This window comes from Dioscorea cayenensis, chromosome 14 (assembly GCF_009730915.1).
Source record: "Dioscorea cayenensis subsp. rotundata cultivar TDr96_F1 chromosome 14, TDr96_F1_v2_PseudoChromosome.rev07_lg8_w22 25.fasta, whole genome shotgun sequence".
NCBI classification, from domain to species: domain Eukaryota; kingdom Viridiplantae; phylum Streptophyta; class Magnoliopsida; order Dioscoreales; family Dioscoreaceae; genus Dioscorea; species Dioscorea cayenensis.
Window position 1 is genome coordinate 2506638 of NC_052484.1, and position 11702 is coordinate 2518339.

Here is an 11702-nt window from a genome sequence, read left to right on the forward strand (position 1 = left end):
CCACTCTATAACTCTAGAATAGTGAAATCATGATCTCCGACAGGTGACCCACACCCAAGCCTTGAAAACAGTGCAGGAAGAGTATTAGACCCAAGTGTACACTGGTAAGTTCTAATGGGTCTAATACTTTTTCTACACTTGAGTCTAATACTCTTCTTGCATTTGTTGTCTATTAGTACGGAGATGCATCGGTTAAGATGACTTATAGAGCTCCTAGAAAATTCTTCTACTCTATAACGCTGAAATCATTGTTTTCAACAAATAATTAACACTCAGGCCTCGAGAATAGTATAAAAACAGTATTAAACCCAAATGTACAGTGCATTTCTGAATAGTGCATTGATTGTTGTGATTTTTTATTCAGAGATTAAAATATTAAAATGTTATATTAAAAAACTATAAAAACAGTGATTTAATCCTTTACCGTATGAAAAATTATAACTATTAAAATGTTATATTAAAGGGTTCAAATGAAAAATTATATAAAAAAAAAAATAAAAATAAAAAACCAATGAAAACGGTAAAGGTTTACGGTATTCTGTGCAAAACATGGAAATGGATAAATCCTTTACCGTTTTCCTTTGATTAATGCAAAAACAGTGATTTAATCACCGTTTTGCCTAAATCAATAATTATTGTAAAAAAAACTTATTTACATAATTATTTTAAAAATATATAATATTTTAAAAAAAAGCCATGGATGATGGATCCACATTTTTTTCATTTAAATAATATGAAATAAAATTTAAAAATATTGAACTAGACCATTTGAAGTATTTTTAAAAAGATTCTTTGGTTGGAAACGATGGAAAATTGTTTAAAAGGTTGGAGATTTGTGCACAATTTTAAATAAAAATTTGGTTTTTAGGTTTTTAGCTGTGGAAAACCTAAAAAAAAAGGTCGGATTTGAGATTATCAATGGATTGTGAGCGAATCGATCGAGAAGCAGGTGAAATTGAGAAACTTTAGACTTGATTATTCTCTCTTCTCTTTGTTTTCAGCCAGATTTGTTGATAATGAGCTAATGGCTGTTGTTTCTTGTGATGCGAAGCAGTGTTTGAGTTTCTGGGAGAAGTCCCTTTGCTGCAGAGGCTTCCTAGTTCGTCTCTTAATAAAATTGCTGATCTTGTCCAAGTGCGGTATTTTGGTGAGGTTTTTCTCATGATAAAGATTGGTTTGGACTTATGAATTGGATTTTGTGATGGAGATTATTGCATTGTGTGGATATGAAGTTCATATTGGTGGATTTGTTTTTGGGTTGTTTCTTGTTTGTGCAATGATCAGTAGGTTTTTGGAGTGTTTTAGTTTTTGATTGATTTTAATATCATAGATTATTCTTAGATGATTTCGGCATATATTTAAGAGATTTGATTGTATATTCTAAGAGCATAATTAGTTTACTATTATTGTCTTTTTCAGAAAAAAATTGTTGTTTGGTAATATAAGTAGAATACCTTTGTATAATTAGGCCTATACTCATGGACTACACACATAACAATTAATGAAATACTTTTGACTACTATTCTCTTCAGATTTGCTTGCATGGAAAAAGACAAAAAGTGTGATTTTGTACTTGGAAATAGAGTTGATTACTAAGGATATTGGGTTGGATGAGTATGAGTTTCAATTACACTGATAAGAAGTTTTATGTGGATTTTGACGATGAATTGTACAGTATGGACATGTTTAATATGGATGGGGTTTTGGGTTGTTTTGTGTGTGATATGTAACAAAAGTTGTTTCTGAATTGTGCAACGACAAAAAGGTTTGTGTAGTTTTGGTTATTTTTTGACCGATTTGCTTGCTTGTGAACTGAAAAAAGATATGATTTTGGAGTTGTAAATAGAGTTGATTCGTTAATTGTGTTGTAGCGAAAGGAGTTTCATATACTCTGATAAGAAGTTTTAAGATGGAATTTTGCCACTTATTGGTTTACTTACTTGCATGAAATAAAAGAATAAGCTTTTGGATTTGTTAAATAGGGGCATATGATGGAGCTTCTTGCATTGAATAATGAGTTTCAGACATTGTGGTTTTGGCTTATTATTAATATTAGATATGTGATTAATGTTCTTGCATCTAACAGGATGGATATTTGGTGGAGTTTCTGATAGTTATATGCTTGATATATTATACGAATAATGAAATCTTTGCTTGTTCTTATTGTGCGTAATGCAAAAGATTTTTGTTGGTTGTATATCTCTCTTTTTTCGTTCTTTTACTTAAGTTTCCCCTTATCATCGGATCTCTGTTTTAGATTCTGGTCAACATGTAGTACGCAAGGGAGAGAAAGGGGAGGGTCTTTACTTAATCTGGGATGGGAAGGTATGGATGCATCTTCCTTTTAATGCCCTATTCTACGCATTGAAATAGTTTGACATACCATTGATCTTAATTCTTATAGTGCTCATTATCACAATAGGATTTCTGATGTATGCCACTTTCCATAACACCTTTTGTGGCAACCCTGGCAAAAAAAAAAGAGAGAACTATTTGACATAAAGCTTTTTTATGTTACATGAGTGACATTATATCGTCTAGTTTTTTCCTGTGTTATAGGTCATATGTTTTTTTCCTGTGTTATAGGTCATATCTTCATAATGATCCAACTCCAATTTTTAGAACTAAAAGATCAGTATGCTAGTCTAATAGACTAATTCTCATCTCCTGTTCTTCCTTTTTTTTTTTGTCTTTATTACTGTATTGTACTAAAGCAGTTGAGGTTCAAGTAATTTATATTTCTATTTTGTTCTTTGCAGGCTTGCTCATCTGGTTCTCCTGAAGTTTTGGTTGGAAACCATTCAGACATTCAATTGAAACAATATGATTATTTTGGCTATTGTATGCATCTTAGCTTATTTTATCTATTACTTTTGTCATCTGAAGAATTTGTATAAGATCTGATTTACATTAAATTTTTTTTCATTCATCAAACTAAAGGTCATAAAATGTAAGGTTTAGTAAATTTGCCAGAGAGGAATTGCTTGTGTAATGCTTGTAATTTAAATTATACGAGAAATCTGGTGGGTTATAAAGTCAGTTATTTAGATTTTTATCTAACATATTTCATGATACACTTAATTTAATCTTATATTGTTAGTAATCCTGGGTATATTTGATTGGAGTTACTTATGAGAAGTGAATTTTAAGTAATGGGCAACTATAGAGTTTCATAAAGGATGACATTCAAGTAACCTATGTATTGCATTGCTATCCTTATGCTTATGCAAGATTAGATGCCTTTTCCTCTTGGTTAAATGGAGGCCTTAGAGATTTTTTGAAAGGAAGAAGATGATTTGGCATTGTAAATCTTCAAGGCGTTAGCAAAGTGTTGCTTGTAAACAGAAGAAATTGTAAAGGAGAAAGATATTCATTGGGATAACCTTATTGATAAGGAATACCAATCAGTTTTTTTAATTATATAGATGTGTGTATATATATATATATATATGAGGAATCTGGTGAAGAATTTTCAGAAATTGAAGTCAACACCATATTTTGGAGCAGCATCTGGAGATCAAGGGGTGATCTTAATTTTAGACAGAGTCATTACTCCCAATGAAATAAGGTGGATAAGTGGATTACAGTAGCTTACCAACAATGTGCCACCAGGGAGAATTGAAGAGCTCATGTCCTAGGAAAATGAAAATTTTTATTTGCTTGGTAAGATATTGATCACTAAAAAAAAATTGTTTAGAAGAAATTGTGGGGGCTAAACCAGGACTTAGGACTATCATTTAAAGAGGACATACAATCTGTGGAGCATTTTCTTAGATGCATGATAAGAAAGCTGAGTCTGGAAATACTAATCTGTAATATTTAGCTGATGAAATCCCTAAACAGAAGTAAGGAATTTTTGAGCAGGTGGAGCATGCCTAATCAGATGGTTGCCTGTTGTGAACTACTTCTAGTTGGTATTTGCTGGGTTCCTTGGATCGAGGGAAACAATAACATCTTCACAAATCTCGCCAAAGATGAGATGGATATCCTTCAACAAGTCTATCCCAATCTATGTTGGTGTTTTAGGGCCTGTTTGGATTCCAAACATAAATGTTTGGACCCAAGAGTTCGTAATTTGCGATGAAAGCACTTTTGGGCTTAAAATAAGTGAATCCAAGTGGACCCTAAATGAGCTTAGTGAGAAGGTGACGTATAATTCTCTCAGTAATAGCATTATGCTATATGGAAACAATGTTGCTTATTGCATCTGGTTGTACTCTATGCTTAACTGGTAAAAGTTAAGGAAGCAGCTTCAATCAAGATTTTAGATTTTCAATTGGAGAAAAATTGTATATGAGGAATAAGTAGAACTTTAAAGGTTGGTTCTATTTGATGAGTGGTGAGCTGTCTATGGAGATGGATGTGTGTTAAGTGTCATAGTGTGACATTTTATTTTTTTATGTTGGTCTCTGTATTGTTATGCTAACTACTAATATGTATTGAATGTACACATTTGAGTGTCCATTCTGAAAGAAGCTTAACCTTTTTCCTAGCATTGGCAGGGGATTTGCTTCACTTAATACAAGAACTATTTGTAGCATTCATGATGCTTTCTTTCTTAATTTCACTTTACATTTGTGTTTGAGTGTATCTCGTCTTTCCTTCTACGACCTGACAGGTACCATTGGTTCTGACTATGAAGTAAATGTAATTGCGTTATCCAAGGTATTGGATCTTTAGTTCTTTGTACTTTTACAATCTTATTTGGAACAGTTTTTGGTATCCTCTTCATTAGTGCATTCTTTGTAGCTAATATGCCTGGTTCTGCGACATGAAAATAGCAATCTACTACATCCAAAATCTATCTGGAATGCAGATGAAACGCATGAGGGCATCGCTTTGGTGCAGCACATATTGAGCTTGGAGCCCCAAGAAGTAAGTTTAACTAGTCCGCCAATCCTGCCTGTACAAACTTTTCTTTGCGTGTATCTGCAGCTTTACCCAGAGAATAGGCCTACACCAATTGTTTGAGTAGGTTCAACTCAATTTTTGTTGATTCAGATCAACTGACTCTGAAAGAAATTAAACTAAGTCTGCCTGTAGAGGTTACTAAAATAATGAAAAAAAAACAAATATGAAAGTTCTGATCATAAATAAATAAAACTTGTCCAAAATAACAAAATTACTATGCTTTCAAATCCCATATTTGTACACATGTATGTATTAATATATTTTAATACTTAATATCCTATGAAATCACTATAATGTGTGATTCCTTCTGGTGAAAGATATTACCCTTTCTGGTGTCTTAAAAACAATTCTTTGGCAGTTAATGGATTAATTTATTGAAAATGGCTTGTTTTTCTGTGATGAAAGTTTGTGACTGTTTTGCTTTCTTTCTGATTCATTACTACTCTTTCAGAATCAATCTTGCAAATTTATGTGTTTTTTATTCCTGTGAATTTTTCCTTTCTTTGTTTGTTTTAATGTTTGCGCTAATCCGTTAAATTTTTTTTTTCTCAAGGTAGATATATTTCATGGGCATACATTGCCTGAGGCTCCAACATTTGGTCATGTTTTTGGAGGGCAGTTGATTGGACAGGCATGTTTTATTCTGTTGAAGCCTTTAAATGCCAAGCTTCAGAATTTTAACTTTTATTGGCGCATTGAGCAACAGAAAAAATTAGCTCATAAAAAAATAGTCAGGCTGTGGTAGAATTTTCAGCTTACTCAAAAATCCAATTCTAAAGCTTCTTCAATTGTATGGTTATTAGGATTCTTCAAAAGGAAAACATAATGTTGAAATCAAGTTCTGTGCATATAATTTGGTTTTATACTTTTTGCAATTTATATATTAATGTTTTGGTTGGAAGCAGAATTCATATAAGTCGCATTTCTCCAATTCTGAAGGGCCACTCTCAAATTTTCCACACACACATTTAAGTCATATTGTTTTGAGGCTCACCTAAGAGCTGATCAGAGGGAGCATTCTCTCGTTTCTGATCAAATCCTTTGTTATATTTTATTAATTTAATTGCGTAGTATTATTGTATATGCCACTTTCCATATTTTTCTAGCAATTATAAAAAATTGCTGCTTACATGAAGTTCTAAAGCTTCCATTTTAGAATCTCTTAAAAAACATTACTTTTTACTTCTTGTAGGCTTTGGCTGCAGCAACCAAGACTGTGAGTTACCTTAAACCTGTGCATAGTTTCCACTCTTATTTTCTGGTTGCTGGAGAAACAAACGGTAAATGCATCTATTTTTTTCTGATTCTTCCCTTAGACCCATTCATTCTTGCCGCAGTTTGATTTATGAATTCAAAATATTTTGATCCACCATACAACGTAATCTTCTCTTATGTATCGGAACTGTCCCATCATGTGAATGTACTTTACACTCGGATGTTATGCACATGGATTTTTCATTTTTGTTTTTGATGTTATCTCAGTCTCTTTTGATGAATGCATGGGAATTTACTTTGATGTATGATTTGTACTCCTGCTCTATTTATGCCGTTTACTTCATTGATTTTCATGTTTGTTGCTTTGTCTTCTCTTGGATCTTTTAGTTTGATGCATTTTTGTAACAAGGGAACCTTTTCATACCTTGCTTCCTTTCAGTATCCACATTCCTAAAACACTATCATAAAGATTTATATCAACGACCTTGCTGGTTTGATGAAGTATTCTAAATTTTTGACCAGACTTAACAATTCATAACATCAGGTGAAAACTACAATAGATAACTTTGTTTAGTAAGTAAATTGCATGAAACTAGACCACAATCTAGATGTAGGATTTTCATTTTTAATCTGATTTCTTGTATGGAGAGAAAATTTTAGGGATGTCATGATAAGTACTATTCATTTATTTTGAACTGGTTTAGCTTGTAGGATTCATATGTACATTCCTCTATTTAAATTGCAGTGATCCCCACACTTATTTTCTGAATATGTTTAAATCCTTTTTGCCATTTTATTATCGTAGTTCATATTCACATTTTTAAGGCTTTACTAGACTGATGCTATATTTGCACATCTTTCATTGTAGTGCCAATTATATATGAAGTTTATCGAGCAAATGATGGACAGAATTTTGCTACCAGACAAGTAGCTGCAAAACAGCATGGCAAGGTCATATTCATTTTAGTAGCTTCTTTCCAGGTATATTTCATGAACACCTATGATTTTTCATGTATTTACTCTGTGTGGAAGTAGTGTGGGAGTGAATTAGGACTGAATAGTATGCTAAATCTTTTTATTTATTTTTGGTCAAATACCCTAAATAGTCCTTGTATTTTTTTAAATGTGCCCATTTAGTGCCTTTATTTTAATTTGGACTTCGCTAGTCCCTTTATTTTTCAATTTAGGCAAATTTGATCATGAGGTTGACGTCTGTTTTGTTTACCGTCTAAACTATTGACGTGGCATAAACTATTGACGTGGCAAATTCCAATTCTAGTGAATTTATCAAATTCATAGAAACAATTTTCTGTACCTAACTTTTACATATTAAAAAACAAAACTGCCTTGGAATTGTGACCTAAAGACATACAATGAAATTAAAGTCTACAACCAAAAGAAACCAAACAACAGATATTGATAACTAACTACAATAAAAAAAAGATCACAAACTGGTGTTCCAAGCTTCAGTGTTAAGTCTTCTCCTTTGTTGCAGGTGTTGTTCTACTCTGCTGTGTAGAAAATTCTAGAACCTCCAATGCTACAATTGTATGTTGGCTTACTTCCTCATTCGCTTTCTCTTTGCAGCAACCATTGCAGTTTTTCTTGCTTGGTCATCAAAAACACCATATAACCTATATAAATAACCAAAGAGGTCAGCAACTATGAAAATAAATGAGAACAAATATTACAAGGAGGTCTGCAGCAGTGGACAAATGAAGAAGATTGTGAATTTTCCCTTCCGATAATGAGTCCTCCACTGTTAGCACCCTACATCATATAAGAATATTATTTAATTAGGCTTTGAAATTATTACACTTCATCAAAATTCTACTGTAGCATTGTCTTGACAGGAGGCAACTTGGAATCAGCGGCCGAAGTAGGGGTTGTGAGGAGGGAAAGGACAATTGTGAATGTCCCTAGCTTTGTTTTTAGGTATTGAATCTAGGGTCTAACTTGCACCCGAATCCGATTTAGATTAAATATAATATTTTTCTAAAAAAACTAAATTTTTATTAATATTTAATATTTTAATCATGCCACATCAATAGTTTTTGGACGGTAAACAAAATAGACGTTAACCCAAGGATCAAATTTGCCTACATTGAAAAATAGAGGGACTGACAAAGTCCAAATTAAAATAAAGGGACTAAATTGGTACATTTAAAAAAATACAGGGACTATTTAGGGTATTTGACCTTTTATTTTTCTACAGATCATCACCTCTGCTGAAGTTATCATTCTAGTTCAAATTTTCAGTATATCACATTCCAGGGCATTTTCACTAGAATGATTTTATATTGTGTTTAACCTATCCTTTTGTGTCGTAGCTGGTTATAAAAACTAGAGTAACAATTTTTGTGTAAGTTTAGGCAAGTTGGCTCTTCTCAAAAGGTGATGAGCTGGTATAGGAACACTATTTGGTGCTCTTCTCAAAAGGTCCTATATCTTAACCATTAAAATCATTTGTATGCCAGCTACAGACTTGCTTGCATATTTAAAGAGGATATATCATGAGAGTCTCTGTTTGCTGAATGTTAATAATAGTCTATTTTGTCATTGAATTCCATTAAATGTTCATTGAAAATGTTTCGCAATGCATGGTTCAGGGAAGCCCTGTCAATTTGTTATCGCTACTAGGGACTTGATTTGGTTCATGCCAATCGATTCATTCTTATGGACTTTTTCATCAATCATAATTACAAACATCTAAAGATAATCCATATTTCATTCATCAAACCAATGACCAAAATCTTGTCCATGCTACAATATGATGATTTTTAGGCTTTTTTTTCCTTAATTCTCATCAGATTTAGATTACATTGTAAATTTCAATGCTAAGGCCAGTATACCTCCCACAGAGCTACTGCTCATGTTTTGTATTTTGTGTTTTAGAAGGATGAAGCTGGTTTTGAACACCATGACTTGATGCCTCATGTGGATGCCCCAGAAACAGTAGGTATTGTACATCTATGAACTCAAAAGCAGATGAAATAACCTAGTAACATGCTGGTTTCATGTAAATCCGTGCAGTTTAAATCAATTGAAGAGTTAAGTGAGAGTAATGAATCTGGTCCACTCCCCTGTGTAAGAACATCTAGTATTTCACCTTTCTGTTATCATCTGCTTGTGGTACTCCTTGTTTATTTTTTAACTTGATGTTCGACCAATACAATTTCAATCATATATAATGACACTGATTTTCTTCAGATAAACATTCATAGACATTTGATTCCTTGAGATTACGTTACAATGTTCTCATGTTGTATTTTATAGGATTCACTCAGGTATTTACATTGGGGAATTGAGCATGTGTTATTGACCATCTTATCTTTATATTCTATGTTTATGGAGCTGTTTATGAGTTGATATATTTGATAAGTAACACTTGTTTAAAATGATTTATTTAATCTTTAATTCATGATGAGTTTCAAGAAAACAGTGTAGATAGTCACCTTGCATCCCATGAAGATTATATTATGCATGTTTCTCTTTTTTTTCAAGCTCAACTATTTCATTCGTTAACTCTTTATCTTTATGACAAGAGTCACTTTTTAATTAAATAGGAAACATATATACTTTCCTGGTTGTGCATTAGTTCCTTTCAGGATTTTTCGAGATTATCAAATATCACATTATGTTGGTATATTTTTCTGACGAACTGAATTTTACTGATGACATTTTATCAGTTTTCTATGCAAATGCTTTTAGTGAGAAAATTTCTGGTATCTGGCCCTATAGATATACGGCTTTGTGAACCGAGCAATCTGGAAGAACGATTTAAACCAAGGTTAGTTGAGGATTTTAATTTTCAATGCCTATGATCTATGATAATTTATAACAATACTTCATTCCATTGCATACTGTTTCTTCTCAGGAGTGTATTTATAGATATCATTTTTATTGTTTTCATTTTGAAGTACTGGCTTAAAGTAAGAGGAGAACTTTCAGACGAACAAGCTTTGCATAGGTAAAAGATCATATTGGGTCTTTTGTTTCTTTCTTTTTTCTTTCATATTAATGTGAGGAATTAAATTATTCTTTCCGTTGTGCCAAAACTAATATGCTAGTCCTCAAGATAACATGGAATTCTATTGTTTGTGAAAAAGCTTGGTTTGCTTTGAAGTTTAAATGTCCAGTGGTGTGTCACCTAATGCTGATGAGGAAAAACAAGGCACTTATTTTTCTAATGAGAATTAGTAGATCACAAATGTTAATCACATTATGTGTTTTATTATTCATTTAACAAATTCTTTCATGCTAATTGGTTCCGACTTATGATGCTGCAGATGTGCTTTAGCATTTGCTTCAGATTTTTTCTTTGGAAGCATTAGTTTAAAACCTCACTTGCGGAAGGAAATGAAAATACTCGCTCTCAGTTTGGATCACTCGTATGTTTCTCTAACCCGCTTACTCTATTTTAATTCCTGTTTCCACTCCACCAAAATTTTTAGAGATGAACTAAACACATTATCCGTGTTCAATTCAACTGAAAAGCTTAAACCGATGCAGTACTTATATATTTCGTATCTATATTAACTATTTTAATCGACATTGGTCTATTACTTACTCTAATAGGTGCTGAATTTTGTCGATTAGGATTATAATTCTCATGCAGTACTTTTTAAGATGTTTTATTTGTTTTTATTTCTTTTGTTTTCAGTATCTGGTTCCACAGGCCTGTGAAAGCCGATGACTGGCTTCTGTTTTGTGGTAATTATTGGCTTTGATCACTTGTTTATTAGATAAACACGGAGACGACACTCTGAATTTCCCTCTTGTTTTCTTTCTTATAGATTGAAGCTCCATCTTCCTGCGGTGGCCGTGGATTAAGTACTGGTCGTATGTTTAACCGAAAGGGAGAGGTGATTGATTTATCGATCAGTTTTTTTTTTACACATTTACCCCTTCAAAAACCTGAAATCATGCAGATAACTTCATACCGAAAAAATTGAAATAGCAAAGTATATAGCCTGTGTTGTCATTTAACAATAGATAGAAACTAGGTGCAATGTCTTTTATAACCTTTGTTTGGGTGTATCGCTTAACATTTACCGTATGATATTGAACTATATAAGTTATATATTCAATTTTTTTCATGTAGATTTATATCTTGAAAATGTAACTATTACAATAGTATGCATTTATATTTTAATGGTTTAGTGCAGTAGCCCATGATTGACTATCATAGGGATATATGTAGGTAAGAATGTCGATTTTTTTTACAAGGGCATATGTATAATTTCATGTTTTCTGATTTTTTTTTTCCGGCTATTTATCTCGATGCACAGCTTGTGATGTCATTAAGGCAAGAGGCTCTACTTCGCGAGGTGAAGCCAACAAATCGAGCCCCTCGAGCGAAAATGTAGAGATTAATGAGCAATTTGTCCCGTCCCGTCCCGCCCTTAGATTTTTTTTTGAGAATTTAAATTATTGGATCTTCCGGAAATTGCAAGTGATAATTATATTCTCATCTGATGAACAATCTTCTTCATTGACTTGTATTATAATTGTGTTAATTCACAATGTACAATAGTGTATTAAATTACAGTGATTTGTCCAGATGTTTTGTTCAA

The 11702-nt window shown here is 32.5% G+C and overlaps 1 protein-coding gene across 1 annotated transcript; it reads left to right on the forward strand.

The window, feature by feature from the left end:
- Positions 1-787: 787 nt before the first annotated feature.
- LOC120275604 (acyl-CoA thioesterase 2) lies at positions 788-11702 on the forward strand. The gene is made up of 17 exons (XM_039282228.1): positions 788-949; positions 1052-1147; positions 2258-2325; positions 2760-2841; positions 4619-4665; positions 4750-4875; positions 5465-5542; positions 6104-6191; positions 6995-7107; positions 9022-9081; positions 9160-9276; positions 9795-9916; positions 10040-10096; positions 10416-10517; positions 10790-10836; positions 10930-10991; positions 11418-11702. Exons 1-17 carry the CDS (start codon positions 919-921, stop codon positions 11493-11495), a joined length of 1374 nt encoding a protein of 457 aa, XP_039138162.1. The 5' UTR covers positions 788-918; the 3' UTR covers positions 11496-11702.